Source organism: Lepisosteus platostomus, chromosome 13 (genome assembly GCF_059453375.1).
Source record: "Lepisosteus platostomus isolate fLepPlt1 chromosome 13, fLepPlt1.hap1, whole genome shotgun sequence".
Lineage (NCBI taxonomy): Eukaryota > Metazoa > Chordata > Actinopteri > Semionotiformes > Lepisosteidae > Lepisosteus > Lepisosteus platostomus.
In genome coordinates this window covers 43,928,649-43,945,068 of record NC_142623.1, presented here as the reverse complement: position 1 = coordinate 43,945,068, position 16,420 = coordinate 43,928,649, and the positions used below count along the sequence as shown (strand labels likewise).

The 16,420-nt window shown below is 49.8% G+C and overlaps 1 protein-coding gene and 1 long non-coding RNA gene across 3 annotated transcripts; one reads left to right on the top strand and one right to left on the bottom strand.

Moving 5' to 3' along the window:
• Positions 1-2,374: 2,374 nt before the first annotated feature.
• On the top strand, positions 2,375-9,075 carry LOC148650736 (15-hydroxyprostaglandin dehydrogenase [NAD(+)]-like). Of its 2 annotated transcripts, none has more exons than XM_088604835.1 (8): positions 2,375-2,724; positions 3,019-3,169; positions 4,780-4,903; positions 5,629-5,735; positions 6,118-6,214; positions 6,627-6,703; positions 7,199-7,362; positions 8,743-9,075. In XM_088604835.1, exons 2-8 carry the CDS (start codon positions 3,071-3,073, stop codon positions 8,852-8,854), a joined length of 780 nt encoding a protein of 259 aa, XP_088460961.1. In that variant the 5' UTR covers positions 2,375-2,724; positions 3,019-3,070; the 3' UTR covers positions 8,855-9,075. The 2 variants fall into 2 exon arrangements, with proteins under 2 accessions (XP_088460961.1, XP_088460959.1); XM_088604833.1 differs by lacking the exon at positions 2,375-2,724 and adding an exon at positions 2,865-2,905.
• Positions 9,076-13,697: 4,622 nt separating this feature from the next.
• Positions 13,698-16,050, bottom strand: LOC148650735 (uncharacterized). The gene is made up of 2 exons (XR_015925853.1): positions 15,801-16,050; positions 13,698-14,433 (listed from the first exon to the last, which is right to left on the bottom strand). It is a non-coding gene; the product is annotated as an uncharacterized LOC148650735 (long non-coding RNA).
• Between the last annotated feature and the right edge of the window lie 370 nt (positions 16,051-16,420).

The window sequence follows — 16,420 nt, the reverse complement described above, 5'->3', positions numbered from 1 at the left end:
GCTACTCTTTAAAGACTGTATCTGAAATAAAGTTTAATCTTATTATTATTACCTGAAAAACCTCCACTTCTGTAAATATTTTATTAGTCCTTTAGCAATGAAGTATTTCCTTTTAGATAAGTGTGGTACAGCTCCCGAATAGCTGCAGTAAAACCCAACAACATTAACAAGCCAATATTCGACAGTAAGTCGAAGTCGAGTATCTGGAGCTGCCTGGTTTACCCACAACAGCCGGGAAGTGATTCCTGCATTCCGGATCAGCCTTCCTGTCTCACACTCACCTACACTGCTGTTCGCTGTGTTTCCGCATGGACCAGATCTTCCCTACAGGCTGAGCAACGCCTTGAAGAAGCACAACCTGCTTTCGTGTCACATTTCAGGAGGAAGGGACTTCCTGTCACAGCCCTGACCCTCCCTCTCTGCACAGTGCAGAAATCATAGAAACGTGCTCGTTCTTGCCTGGTATGTAGGGAGCTGACTTCACTGGCTCAGCACCAACAGGCAGAGACAACCAAACTGAACTGGAATGGGCTGAGAAGGATTTTCTATCTTCAGTTATATGAGTATATTGTAACGCAACGGGGGCTCAGGCGGGCGCCCTTGCCGCATTAGGTCGGCCCCCCACCGTCAGGGGCTCGAACCCAGGACTCCCGCGTCTCTCTGCAGCGACCCAGCCCGGTGAGCCAAAGAGAGATCTCCCTACAGCCCAGTAGCTGTGGTCCTGCTATCACAGGGAAGGGCAGTGACGTCACCTGCTCTGGTACGCCGGCTCTTACACAGTGCCTGTCGGCCGTAAGCGTTACAATATATAATCTGTCTATGTGTATTCATGTCATGTATATATAGCATATATTATAAAATAGAGACAGGTGACATCTGTATGTTTAGGAATCCAGTATCGATCTCATGCAGACCAAAAGGAAAATTTGCACACAAGCAGATGTATAGATGTTTCTAGTGTCCCTCGACTTTGTTATTCTATTTGCTTATCTCTAAGAGGAGGGAGAGAAACAGCTGGCAGGACTTGCTGGGCTGTTCCTCGGAACAGTAATCACCAGCTCACAGCCACTGGCCAGCTATCACTCCTCACTGCATCTCTGCTGCTGCAGACTGGGTGGGGTCTGAGTGACACAGAGGACAGAGACACACAGGCAGGCACACTCACTCGCACAGTGAGCCTCCTCTTCTCTTGATAACCTCCTGCTGCCAATACTAGACTGACCAATTTCAAATTCATAGAAAGCTTGCCACAGCAGCACATTTATAGTCAGTACTTTATATAACAAAATATTCCCGTTTTTATGCAGCACTTTTTATCCAACAAGATCCCAAAGTGTATTACATACAGGAGATGACCCACTTCATCTATTACTTAAGTTCTGCCCCACCTGGGAGACACACAGTGATAATTCTGCACCAGCGGCCCCACCTGGGAGACACACAGTGATAATTCTGCACCAGTAACCCCAACTGGGAGACACACAGTGATCATTCTGAACCAGCAGCCCCACCTGGGAGACACACAGTGATCATTCTGCACCACCAGCCCCACCTGGGAGACACACAGTGATCATTCTGCACCACCAGCCCCACCTGGGAGACACACAGGGGCCATTCTGCACCAGCAGCCCCACCTGGGAGACACACAGGGGCCATTCTGCACCAGCAGCCCCACCTGGGAGACACACAGGGATCATTCTGCACCACCAGCCCCACGTGGGAGACACACAGGGATCATTCTGCACCACCAGCCCCACGTGGGAGACACACAGGGATCATTCTGCACCACCAGCCCCACGTGGGAGACACACAGCAGCCATTCTGCACCAGTGGCCCCCACTGTAGGTGCAGATCAGGGGGAGGAGAGAGAAACAGCTGAACCAATTGAAATGCTCCAGCTTTTCTGAACTGTGGGAAGGTCAGATTGAGTTATTGAATTAGTTATATATATATAAATTGGTAATGTGAAGAGGGACTATGCCAATACCTCCTCCAATTCCTCGTCCGCTATGAATTCATGTGTATGTCCTCACAGCGCCGTGTCCCCATCTAGTGGTGGAAGTGCGCCATTACCTACACGATATCAATATACTTTTCAGCCCGTCCGAAAAAAAGGGTGTAAAAAACACTACTTGTGAATATCAGGAACTCAGAATGAATTCGCTTGTCCTGTCACCAGAGAAGGTGTGTGGCCTCTTGACTATCTGAAGAAGTTAAACTGTTGACACACGTGTATGTGTGAGGTACATGTGTGGGAGGGAAACCGAAATCAATCTTTTGCAACGTCTGCAACACGGCGCTTCGCCTCTGCCCCCCCTCCCCCGCTCGTCGCTCGACCTTAGCCCCAGAGAGGTAAGGACATTGTGATCCGTCTCGTCCTACACTCGGAGGTGGTGCTGAAAAGTGAATCTCAGACTCCGGTCATGAGCTACGAGTCGTGATTGTGGCTCCTGGCTGATAGCCAGCAGGTCTGGGGATGCAGACGGCCATTAGACATGTGAGTCGCACCACCCAGTCTTCACACCGTCACACTTCAGACCATTTTAAAACAGCTTCTGCCCCGTCCCCGACCATACCGCCCGGGACAACATCAGCAACACGTTACAGGACGTGGTTGATCCGCATTGCGCATGTGTGCTCTTTCGGGGTATAAGAACTGCGCTCTCGGGCTTTGCGAAGACTTGATTTCCGTGCGTTGGTGCGCCCCTGTGCTGTCGTCTTAAGGTATGTATAAGGTCTGTTTTGGTTACCTTACCTGGTACTGACGTCTACAGCGACATCTTTTTTTCTGGAAACAAGAAAACATTAGCCAACCTAAGGTCGCGCTTTAACGACTTACATTAATGACTTAATCTTCTATCTAGGAGGTGGTCGCAGGGTGTGTATTAACCATGTCTGGACAGAGGTAAAAATGTGTTTAAAACTTGCTGTTTTCCTCAGTGCGTCAGGGCGTCGCGCCTTCTCTCTCCCTGTATTTATTACTTAATTGTACTTATTGCCTCAATTCCTCTTGTGGAGGCTGTACCCCGACCTGCCAGGACCGGGACAGAGTCCGGCTCCTCCTTCGCAAATGGCACTGACGCTCTCCGGGAAAGCGGCGCTCGTCACCGGCGCGGCTCAGGGGCTGGGCAGGGGCTTCGCCGAGATCCTGCTCCAGCACGGGGCGAAGGTAAGGTCGTGGGCTCATGTCTGCAAATAACGGGAAAAAAAGAGAGAAACCGCTCGAAACAAAATGTCTGAAAAGTTTTCAAAAATAGTCGAACGGCCAGGAAACCTGCGGCCGCCCTCGGTCTGTCATTTGCGCTCAGAACAAGACAGCTGGGATTTGTTTAAAACTATCTGTAAACTACACCGCGTGTAGCACTTGGATAGAAGTACAGTTAATTAACCACATCCCCCTTGTAATATAGCAGATCTGTGCGCGATAAGTACGTGTACCATCTGATCCGGTAATTATGATGGTGATGTTATTAAACGTCCGGCAGCTAAGGACTTCGGATCATGTCCGCGCAACATAGCCTAAAGCTGAAAAAAAAATCCAGATGTTTCAGTCTCAGTCCACTTATATTTTACAGCCTCGTGGGTTTTCGTCTTTTTACATCTTTTAAAAACCGGCGAGACCGACAGTAGGACTTCCTCTTCCAACAGGGCTGTATCCACAGAGTTCAGATTCCGAGTCGGACAACAACAATCTGTTCACTGACAACAACAAAAAAGTGACACCTCGTTTCACATTCAAGTGGGTTTATCTTTTTTTTCTAGCGTGGGACCTCGGGACCGCGACTGTGGCGCTTAAACCCGTGACTGGGGATCGCCCAGTGTTACTGTTCGTGTTGTTTTGTCAGCTGTACATACTGTCACTGTTTATGTACTGTTTCGTCTTCATCATGTACTGTCCACACTGTGGGGTGTTGTCTGTCACACTGTGTCGTCTGCTGTACTGTGCCTGTCCTGAGAGATCGGTGTGGATAAGATGTACATGTACTGTACATATAGCAATAAACACCTCTACCTACCCTGTACCCACCCTGTTCCTACCCTGTACCCACCCGCTAATGTGCAGCCCCACCTGGGCGACTCCCAACAGCCCAGGACGTTTCATGAAAAACTGTTGCACCTGTTGAATTACAGGAAACTTTACAAATGAGCTTTAGAGAGGCCATCCATTGTTCATGCCCAGAGTGGAATTTAGCCAGGACACCGGGGTTAACTTTTCTTATTTATTTCAGCAACGTAAAACCCAAATAGTTACGCATTCTCTCGTACATAAAGAAATCATTTTCTGAAAAAAAAAACAACAGCAAGTGCGTGCTCCAGGCGAACAAGTCCAAGGGAATCCAAAGGGACACCCAGGGCGAAGTCCAAGAGTCCAGAGCTGGGTGATCCCTCCAGGACAAAAACAAGACCGGGCCGGAGCGGGATCCGGTGCAGGGGCAGGGAATAAAAACAGTAACGAGGCCAGGCGCTCCGAGCCCCGGACTCAGACGGTCAGGACGCCGTGAGGAAGCCTATGCCGCCGGGTCTCTCCTGGACCCGTTGGTTCCGGGTGTCCATCTCCCAGTGCTGAGCGAGGGGTAGCGAGAGCACCAGGCTTGAATAAGGAGGGGCAGGACTGGGGGCAGGTGCACATAATGAGCTAAAATACAAAAGGGTCGGAGCGCCCTTTAAGAGGAGGGATCCCGATCGTGACAATAAGACCACTTTACTTTAAAATATTCTCGTGGAATCTACGATTTACCCAACGGTCTAATCACATCTACTAATACCTGTCTGTTTTAGGTGGCTCTCCTGGATGTAAATGAGACAGCAGGAAGTGAACTGAAGGCAAGGTTTGATGAGCAGTATGGAGCCGACAGCACACTCTTCCTGCCCTGCGATGTGTCTTCAGAAGAGCAGCTGACAGGTGCGCTGCTCTCCTTAGATTCACCAGGCCTGCCTGCTTCCCGCGTGCGCTGAGAGATGAGCTGGATACAAATACGGAGGGATATGACTCAACAGAGTCAATGTCTTGAAAGGGCTGCTGTTGGAGAGCTCGAAGTTAAACAGTTTGCCGAAATCTCTGAATTGCACTGCATGAACTGGGTGTCTGAGCAATGCACCCGGTGGACTGGATCGCCTTCAAAACCAAACGCGGCTGAGCCTGTACAAAAGCCACACATCAGAATTCCCATTTCTTTAGATAAGTTCCGTTTAATTCAGTTTAATTTTATTCCTAGGTTCTGCTGAGTCAATAGGTTGGTGTTATGATGGAAGGGGAGATATGTTGTGTGGGGCGGAGGATTCGGTGCTCCTCTTGTGGTAGTTTTGCTCGAGATAGTGAAGAATAAGCAGGTAACATTATGTACATCTCACCACATCTGAAGGAGTTATGTATTATACTATACTCAAGGTAACACTAGAGCGTAGAGTATCTCCACTCAGGATTAACGTGTTCTGTGGGCTTATAGTTGTGTTCTTGTTTCGGAATTACACACTATATTTTGTTTTGCTAGCTTACTTTGTCATTTTAGCTGAGTTATTTTGATTCCTTGTGGTTCACAGATAAGGAATGTGGTGGGACAAGTAGGAACGTGAAGTACAGTACTGGGCAGCTGTTTCAGCAATAACAGATCATTCTTCTGATCACAGACGCATTTGCCAAAACCTTCGAGAGATTCGGGCGGCTGGATATTGTCTGCAACAACGCAGGGATAGGCAACGAGAATGACTGGGAGAAGACCGTTGCGATAAACCTGGTGAGATTCGAGGCTTTAACGCGACCGAGGGCTGCAGCAGTGAGCCAGTGTGTGTGTGGGTGTGAAGAGGGCAGGAGGGAAATTCTGGAAAGGAAGAGATTTGTAGGCAGATAAGATGTTTAACCCCAGAAATCCTCCCTGAGACATCGAGTGCTGGGTGCCGTCATCCCGTCAGCTGCTCCTTGAGCTTCCACTCAATTGATCTCCCCTGGGGCTCCCAGCACCCCGCCCCGGTGGGGCTCCCAGCACCCCGCCCCGGTGGGGCTCCCTCTCCTCCTGCTGGCAGAGTGCTGGCGCGGCGAGGGTGTTAGTCGGAAACGGAAGCGCGCGTGGTGTCGTCAAGAGCTCTGACTGACGCTGCTGGCCTTCGCTATGTTGTCAGAACGCGGTGATCCGGGGCACCTACCTCGCCCTGCAGTACATGAGGAAGGAGAACAGAGGTCACGGAGGGGTCATCGTCAACGTGGCGTCGATGGCAGGTACGACATTTTCCACAGCACGTCTCCTCGTGCGAACACGGCTCTCCTCGCTGCCGTTTTTTTGACACGTTTGCTCGGTGTTCTGAAAAGAAAACCCTAGCGAGTTTATGAGGAAGCCACGTCTGATGCACAGAGGCGGCCAGAGGAGCCAGGCCACAGTACGCCAGAGGAGCCTGTGGCCTGCTCCTCGTGTGCCTGCTCGCTGAGCCCCTGCCGGGCCTGAAGCATGGGCTGATGGCTCCGATCAGATACATCCACAGCTAGTGCAGGGACTTCATTAAGAGCTCACGTGGATCAGAATGCGTCCTCTGCGGCTCACCGGGAGCGGGCGCGAGGGAATGTTACGGTGAGCGGATTCGCCCGGGCCGTCCTCAGGAAACGTCACTGAGTGTCATTCTCCCTTTGCCCTTAGGTCTGGCGCCCATGCTCACGAATCCTGTGTACACCGGCACCAAGCACGGCGTGGTGGGCTTCAGCAGGGCCGTGGCGGTATGTGTCTGCCGTGCTGCTCCGCGCCGGTCAGTGCTCCCTTCTGGTCAGACCCGGAAGGGTGTTCAAGCCAGTCCCTCGCCAGCCCCAACAGACAGAGAAACAAGTGATAGGTTTATGCCATGCTGAAAAGAGAAGGAAGAAAACGCAACGTGTCGGCGATTTGCAGCCTACGCATGCTGACGCAGCTCCCCACCTGAACCACTAAGAGACAGAGATACCTGCGAGTGAAACAGTAGACCAGGGAGACGGGGCTTGAAGCTGTGATTGAAGCACTCTGTGTGCAGGGGTATGCGGTGGTGGTCTGCTCTCTCTCTTTTCTTATTTTCTCTTGCTTGCAGGATGTCTTACAGCAGGTGTCTAATGGGGGGAGTGCACACTGAATAGCACTGGCGTCCCATCTGGGTCTGGACTGACTCTGGGTCTGGAGGAGTTTCACTCTGGAGTGTGACGCAGTGGTCAGTGTGTAACAGCGTGGGTCTCTCTGTCTTGCAGGATGCGTCCCAGGTCTGTAACTATGGAGTGAGAATCAACATCCTTTGCCCGGGTTTCGTAAACACAGACCTACTTCAGTCTCTGACCCCAAACGTTCATCTGGAAGATTCAGACAAGTTGAAGGAGGAATATAAAAACCTCATTGGAGTGCTTGGAATGATGGAGTAAGTTTTTCTTCTGTGCAGTGTATTTAATCAAATAACACTTTTACTGTCCCTCACAGAGGGTAGGGAAGCTCGTGAAGATATGGTTGCCAGCACTTTAAAAAAAAATTGTGTGCCCTCATAATTTAGAATCTGGGCAGCATGACTGCGCAGTGGTTAACATTGGCGCTGTGCTGGGCCGGGTCCTGGGTTCAGTTCCTGGGGTGCTGTCTTCGTGGAGTTTGCACGTTCTCCTCGTGTTCACGTGGGTTTCCCCTGTTTGCTTCTGTTTCCTCCCACAGCCTAGAGACGTGATGGTGGGTTAATTGTCTTCTTGGAAGCCTGGCTCTGGTGTGTCTGTGTGTCTGTGTGTCTGTGTGTCTGTGTGTCTGTGTGTCTGTGTGTCTGCCCTGCGATGGGCTGGCGGCCTGGTACTCTGGGATTGGATCTGGCCGCCCCGCGACCCTGAACTGGATGAAGCTGCTAGATGAGTAATTTGAACCACGAGTGAGTTCTAGTCTCAGCAAGCAGCCCTGCAGCCCCACACGGGAGAATGCGGAAGTGTGCGCCCATCCCTCTGCCACGCCCCCCTGTCTTTTCACACGCCGTCAGCGCTGACTGGAGGACAGGCGCACTGCTCGCTGACAGCCGGCAGCCCTGCAGGCACCGGGGAAGGAGCAGGGGTTGCAGTTTCCCCAGGAGCTGAGAGGGCCGTAGCCGACTAACCCCACCCTATTAATGGAGGCTCTCAGACTCCCGTGCATTGCACGTTGGTCAATTCTGGGGACTGGACACCGGACACTATTGTTGCTTTTTGCTGCTGTTTGATGCATCTTGACCAGATGTGACGTGTCGGATAAATGACTCAATGGAAAATAGGGAACTCCTGGCTCAGATCTCCCCACCCCCTCACCTGTGGCCACAGGGACTGAACAGGGCTGCATTGCCAGGGCTAGGCCTCTAGGGACTAGATCAGACCTTCCCCACCCAGGAGCCATGCAGTCCAGATGTCCTTTCACCTGATGGGGGCTGCTTTGAGCCCGGGCTTCTTGCTCCTGTCCAACGAGAACATTGTTGCAAACGAGAGGAAGCCGTTCAGCCCACCTAACTCACTGAGCTGCTAAGAGCTCGCTGACTGGAGGATCCCACCCACTGTGTCTGGAAAGAGCAGCTCAGCCCCAGCTGACGGGCGAGCCGAGGCCGAGCGGGGCCTGCGCTTCTGAGACTGACAGGGTCTCAGTGACACAGATGCCCTCTCTGCCGCTGTTTCGCTGGTTCCGTGTTTGTTTGACTTGAGGTGTAAGTGAAAGACGTTGGATGTTGGATGATGTTGCTTCAGGCAGCGCAGCACTGTGGCGTGCCCTGAGAGATGGTGTGCAGCCTGTTCTTCCTCTGCCGCAGGGTGCAGGAGGTGGCCGCGGGCTTCCTGGAGCTCGTGAGGGACGAGAGCCGGAACGGGGCCGTGCTGAAGGTCAATAAAAGAAGCGGAACCTCCTTCCACACGTTCTCCTAGAAGTCCGGAGGCGACGCGCCGCGGTCTGTCCCCCCCGTCGTCTGCGCGGAACTGAAGACGTGATTCTGTCATGCAGCGAGGGCTGACGCAGTCAGGTAGCCTGGTGTGAGGTCTGCAGTGTCGAGTGATGAGGTTCGGAGCCCCGAGAAGCCTGTGGCCTCTCACACGTTGAGAACAGGATGCTCGCAGGGGTGCTAGTGAGCGTTTGCGTACCGTGAGTGTGCAGCTTTCTTTCCAGTTTTAATGGGCCACCTAACTGTCAAAGTGCCTCATTCACGACAGGGTCACAACGTCAGTTCTGTTGAGATGTTAAGTTCAGAAGTGTTTTTTTTAAATTTGTTAATAAATTCAGATATGTTTACATTTAATTTTTTTTCAGGATGTCTGCAGACATTCAATCGTGACTTGAGATGTAAAACCTGTAACAGTCTAACAAATTGCCAAGATAGATCTTATATAAGAAATAAGGAAATTGTGGGAAAGGTCGGTAACATGCTTAATATTTATAGATTCAGTATTTAGGAAAGTCATTAATTGACAAAATTAATCAAGAGGCATTTAATCATTTACATGCTTGAAACCCATTTACATTTAGAATAAACATTTTCCCGCTGACAAATTAACTAATGTGTACACATACTTGTTCAGTCCACAGCTCTAACGACTGTTTCTGCCTGTTCCTCTGATGTTGTAGTAGAGTTGACCAAAGAAATCCTCATCACAAACCAAAGAGGAGGAAGTTCAACCAGTTTGTTAAAGTGTAGGTTATCACGTTTGGATATCATTCAAACATTTACGCTTGTTTTGTTTTGAATTTCCCTTGAACTTGATTCTGTCATAACCTTTTCCATCTTTCTTCAAAACAATTTATCTCTTGTTGCATTAAATTTAAAGTTTGTCTTCGTTAAAGCAGAATCCAGTAACACAACCTGAGTCACTGATAATACTAGACAATAGAAACATATTAGTGAGCCATCAAGACCTTTTGTAATATATTTCTACTAGACTTTCATAATTGCTAAGAACTTTCAAACTTGATATTCTTTAGCAAACATCTCAGAAGATATTAATTAATTAAGCCATGCAAAAAGTCGTAGAGGGCATAATACCGTTGTTCAAGGAATTGTTCTGTCACACTAATAAGCCTGGACTGCAGTCCCTCCTGTGTCTGATCAGGCATTTTAAAGCTTGTTCATTCTGAACAGGAATTTGCTCACTCTGGGGGGTAATGGCCTCAAGAACACAGACCTTAAAACGTTGATGTAATATGGGAAAATGGAAACTCATTTTCCGGCAGGGAATAGTAGCTTTAAAAGTTATCCTGTTGATTTTTTTGCTTGATTCTTGGGAAGAAGCTGTACTCACCACCAGCCCAGGAATCTGAGTTTAATCTTCTAAACGCAGCGCGATGGGCGTGTGTATGCTTGCTGTGCCTCGCACAGCAGTGTTGGTCAGGGTGTTTCTTCACAGTGGGCATGTGACTTCCTGTTCAGCGCACCCACTCACAATGAAAAGAGAAGCACCGAATGGCTGCTATTGCCCACATTTATTAGTTTCATTTTAGAAACATTTCACTCCGACCCCCTGCTGTATTTATAGATACAGTACATGTGTTATTCAAAGCTAATCAAAATGTCTTCAAACATGCCAGTCATGGGCACACCAGCAGTGTGTGCGAGATCCACAGTTCCTTGTAGATTACCTTTTGGAAAAGGATAACTTTGAGAGACACATTTACTCTAAAGTGTTTTATTTAAAAGTATGCAGTTTTTCCAGACACATGTGAAGGTGTCTTTAAATGCCTTTAAATTTCCCCTTAATTCAGAAGAAGTTATGCACTTCTCTCCCAGATCAGCTGTGCAATGGGTCTGCTGGGTACCCACCATTACCACAAGGTGTCACTAAAATGCCTAAAGTTTTGCTGCAGCTCACACAGGAGTCTCAGAAGTACAAATCGGAGTCAGGAGGCTTTCTATGTGTGCAGAACAACAGTCCAGCCTGGAATGCAGGTTAACCATTAAGCCATCTGCCCATTGGCATCATTCACAGCTTCGAAAAGTCTGACTTGTCGAAGTCGATGTCAGAACCCACTGCAAAAGTCCTCATTCAAAACGCTGTCTTAGCCTCTGAATAAACAAATGTTACAAGAAAGGATCAAACTGTGCAAAGAAACTTTCACCTGCTTTTGAACTACTGGCAGGAGAGTTCTGCTCAGCGCTAACCAGTGCAAGAGACAGGCAGGAAAGGTCTGGTCATGCCAAAGCAAAAACCCTCCCAGACACGGAGGTGGGCTGACTCGGCTCGCTCACCAGCGGTGAGGAACTGGAATGGTTGTCGTTGCTCTTGGGGGGCTCAGTGACATGTACCAGTATGGCGACAGGAGGCGCTGGGCTGCAGGGGGGAGCCCCTCTTCTGTGTACAGGTACCACATTGCCAAGGGCAGGATGGAACAGAGAGCTGCACTGAGATATGTCTTCCCTGTTGAAGATCAAAGTAAATTCATTTAGAGCAGTGGAGCAGTTGTCTAGTACACAGAGAGTGCCACACTGAATAGTGTGAGCTGGGGCGCTAGTTGGTATTTCTTCTGCCAGAACGGAACAAGACATCAGGTTTCCTTGTGCAGGTGCTATGAACGGGCCCAGGATGCACCCGGGACGAGACACCAGGCCATCACAGGGCCGTTACAGCAATCAAAGCTGGGAAAGACAAAAAACTTGCATGGGCTTTTCTACACCAGGCTGGGGGAGATGTGTACAAGTGTCACAAAGATTTTGAAAAGACACCTTCGTGAATCACAAGCTTCTGATGCTAGACCTTGACACTAACATCCTGACCGAGCACTTGGACCGAATACAGTCAGACTGTAGTAGGAACAGCTGTGGTTTGGATCAGAGTAAGATTGGTCTGTCAGAGATCAGATCTAGAAACGTTAGTTGTCTTTTTTTACCACTATCCAAGCAGTATATTCTGCAGTTGCCCTGTGTATCAGATATGCAAAATAAACCAAATTTATAAAGCAGACCAAACCATTCAATGTGGGATTTCAGCGATTAATACATAAGTGTTTAATGTTGACTGCTTTGACAAAGAGCTGTCTTGTCCATTTCCTGGACAAGGTGCCCCCCCCCAAAAAAAGAAATAATTAAAAAGTAAAAAAACTATAAGTGCACCATTGTGGCAAATTATACTCCATAAAATTTCTCATTTGTTCTGCAACGTTTTGAACATTTTACTGAGAGATCCACCGACGGCAGTTTTGCCTGGGTTTACACTGTAAATTGCTCTGCGGGTTGTTTTTAATGGGATTATAATGACAGTTATGGTTTACAAGAATTGATGTTTGTGACTTTTATGAGGTGTGAGTGAAGGGGCGGGCCCAGGACAGGTCGTAAAGCCGAGAGGAATGTTAATTGGTCGAAGCTGTGGGCAGTCTGAAGCAGCCCTCTTTGTTCTGCTTGCTCACACAGGGCTTCTGTTGTGCTCCCAAACAGGCTGCCTGATTTAAAATCTGTGATTTTTCCCCCTGCAATTTAATGTTGAGTCTCGAGACTCAGAAAGGTTTGCACTTTTAATTTACTCAGTTTCTTTTAATCGGACTCCTAGCTTCTTGTTGAGTAGTTCCTCGAGCCAGGCAAGCTAAACAACACAAGCTGCAGTGCTGCTGTGAAGCTCAGCCAGCTTTGTGTTCACTCCCGTGTTTTGAAAAAAGTATTTGACTTCAGAAGGTCTTTTAAAAATATTGCTCCTGCTAGTTTGTGCGGCACGTTCTGCCCAGTTCCTAATAAAGTGAGACAGTGCGCAGTGAGAAAGCTGCCCGAGTTAGTTTTTGTGGCGGCACTTGGATTTTTTTTTCAGGTCCACAAGTGCAAATCTAATTTAAAACCCAAGAACAGGAGGACTTCTTTACCCAAAGGTTTGTGGGAGGCTGGAACAAGCTGCCCAGCCGTGTTGTGGTGAATGACGACTTCGTGTTTGTAGATGCTCTTATGGTTTCAGATACACGCTTCACGCAGCAAATGTATCAGTTTTGCAGACGGGTGATGGAAAATGTTAATATGACACCCACCTTCATTTCTGTGACCTTTCAGGCCTGCTTGTGTTACAGCTCAGACAGGTCAGGAAGGCCATCTCTTCCAGACGCTGTTGTAAATTCAGTTCCTCCTTGTGCATCTGAACAGTTCTGTTTGATCAAGGTAGGACTGCCCTGTCAGGATGTGTCCAGCAAAGAACATCTGACCAAGCTTTGATCCCTCAGAGCTCAGGTGGCAGATGTGGCAAACGATTTTCTTTTCACAGCAAATCGCACTGTTTCTAACTGAGAGTCCCGTGTGTTTCTGTGTTCGTTCACAAGTTAAGGAACAAGGAGGGCCGCACATCCTCGAACCCTCCAACCCTCGAACCCTGGTACCCTCAAATCCTGAAACTCTTGAACCCTCGAAACCACAGACCCTTGAACCCATGAACTATCGAACCCTTTAACCCTCTGACCCTCTGACCTTCTGACCCCCTGACCCTCTAGCCCTTGAACCCTCAGACCCTCTGACCCTCTAGCCCTCTAGCACTTGAACCCCGAACCCTCTGACCCTCTAACCCTTGAGCCCTCTAGCCCTTGAACCCTCTGACCCTCTGACCCTCTGACCTTCGAACCCTTGACTCCTCGAACCCTCGAACCCTCACCACATCTATGGCAGCTCTCTGTTCCACTGCCGGAGTGCAGAAAGCCCTGGTGTGAACCAGCCTCTTGCAGCCCCACGACTAACCCAAGTGCTCAAACACAGCACAACCCGCCTCCCCCCTTAAAATGTCAACTACTTTGTAGGCCACAACTTTTTATATATCAGGATTTATATATTCAATATTTGTATTTAATTTTGTGTAATACTTTGGCGGGGCGTAACCAGGAACGTGACAACATGGCAGGACATAACGAGGAAGGAAAAGGCCGCTCTAACTGAAAGCCAAGCGGGAAGTAGGGGGCGTGGCCCCCCCAGGTGCCTGCATGAGCGATGTAGTCACAGATGGAGCTTGCGCGCGCACTGCTGAGCCCATGCCCTCTGACACGCAGCTGGCGCCGCTGCCCGAGTGAGTCGCCTGCTGTGCGTGTTCAGTGTCGCACTCGTCGCCGTGAAGCGGGCGCAGGCGGGCCTGCTGGAGCACGCTGAAGGGAAACACCAGAACCTGGAGAGCCCGAGTCCGGCGGGGTCTCCCTTCCATCAGGAGAACAAAACCTGGGTTCAGGGCGAAATGAAATGAACCGGTTTACTCAAGTCGGGAACGGCCAGTCCTTAAGAGCTACGGGGCCCTGAGATTTCCATGTCCAGCGAATTCCAAACGAAATGAAAACGAAGTAACCTGCTCACGTTGTGTTCAAGACAGAGCTGTTCTCGGTGTTTCACACTGATTTCGAATGAAATGTGTTAGACCTGCGAGGCTGTGGCTGACCGCTGTGACTCGGGGGTCTGGCAGTGAAGAGGTGACGGGCTGCAGCTGGGCCCTCTGCTCCCCGGCGGGGTCTTCAGACGGCCCCTTCACGTCCCCCCCGGTGCCGAACTGAGCCACACCGACGCCAGAGCACAGACCTGTAAAACGACATCGGGGTCTTTTCCGCTGCCAGGACTGCAGGGGTTACACAGCAAAGCCGGGGTGTTTGGAGGGCCGTTTTTGTCACCAGATTTTCTTTGTTTCGCATTATCGGTAAGATTGGAACCTACCCCCCCCCCCAAGTCCTCACCCCCAGTTTACAGACATCCTCTCTTTCCATAAAGCATTCTCGCCCAGGGCAGAACATGGCAGGTTCGCACCCCTGGGCGGGGTTGCTGCGGTAGAAGGGATCTCGGGACTGTCCAGGAACGCTCATAACCCCTCCTTTCACCAATCGCCCGTTGTAGCTGCAGCTGCGTTGGCCAATCTGCCCCCTCGAAGCTTGTTTTCATTTTGATAATTAAAGAACGACTCCGGACAAAATATCCCGCTCTGTGATTCACCCCCCTGAGATGGGAAACAGCTGTTTTTCATGTAGGGAGCCATAAACGGAGCTCCTCTGTTGAATGCTGGGAATTTTGTCAGACCAGAATTGCGTATAATGATGGGAAAGGCAGCAGAAATCAGGGAGGCACGGCAGCGCGGTGGCTAGCCCAGTTCTGGACTGGGAGTGCTGTGTGTGTGGAGTTTGCATGCTCTCCCTGTGCTTGAGCGGGTTTCCCCCAGTCGGCTTCTGGGAAGCTTGGCCCTGGTGTGAGTGTGTGCGTGTCTGTGTCTGCCTGTGCCCTTTAGTGGACTGGCGTCCTGTCCAGGGCCTGTCCTGCCTTGAGCCCACTGCCTGCTGGGATAGGCTCCGGCACCCCTGTGGCCCTGTACTGGATGAAGCGGCTAGAAAATCGATTTGATTCCTTCACAGATTCTGGCAGCTTCCCTTAATATGCTTGAGGGAAAATTAAAAATATCTACAGCCCAAACAGGGGTGCCAATCCATAGCTAGTTAAAGTAACATTTTCATTCAAAACCTGTCCCTGTAAACCGAGATAAACAGACAGAATATGGAAAAAAGAAAATCATTCTGAAACAGGAAAACAAGTACAGGTACACGCTGTCAGAGGTGACCCATTACCTTACTGTCCCTGGCTGGGATATAGCACAGGGTGTAACCTTACACACGTTATCAGAGCCCCGGGCCAGTGTAAATAAACAGCTGGAGCCCTGTGGCTCACGTGCTCAGCGAGCTCTCTGAGGGGTACCCTGGACCCCGGGGTCTCTGTCTGCTGGGGGGGGGGCTTCTCTGATCCTTTGATTACTGAACTCTGTCATTCAGATACCCAAATGTTTAGTCAAGAGGTGCCAACAAGGCCATAACATTTCAGCCGTCAGGATACCTCGCAGAGGCCGTGAGGCGTTTCCGCCCTCTGGCTCAGAGGAGTCTGTCAGCCTCTGATTTGGGAAGAAAAACTACCTTTCGCGCTGTAGCCGGACCGGGGGGCTCAACCCTGCATTTCCTGAGCTGGTATGAGGGCAGCAGCCGCCGCTTGTCTGATGTCAGACTGTGCAGGGAGAGGGCCCTCCATCAGGCTGCATTCACCTACAGGGATCACTGCAAGAAAATACAGCGTTTACACTGAGACTAATTAATTAATAATAATTCCTCAGTTTCCCTTCGGGATCAATAAAGTCTTATCTATCTATAATAATAATAATTGCTTACACTGATATAGTGCTTTTCTGGACGCTCCACTCAAAGCGCTTTACAGGTCATGGGGATCCCCTCCACCCCCACCTGTGTGCAGCCCCACCTGGCTGATGAGGAGTTAATGCGTCCCAGGCAGTTAAGGCTTGTCTGCATCACGAATATATTTGCACAGGGAGAAAGATGACGGATTGGATTTTCTGCTTCATCAGTGCAATTTGTTTAAAAGCCCGGGAGCTTGTAAAAAAAGGGAAAGGTCTGTGCCGAGATCCCATTCCGAGTTGCTCCGCTTAAAAGATTGCGTTTTACTAGCTCGACAGCGGCTGTGAACAGCGGGCTACCGCTCCATGACTTTGGCAAAGGGTTTGGCCCTGAGTTCACTTACTGCC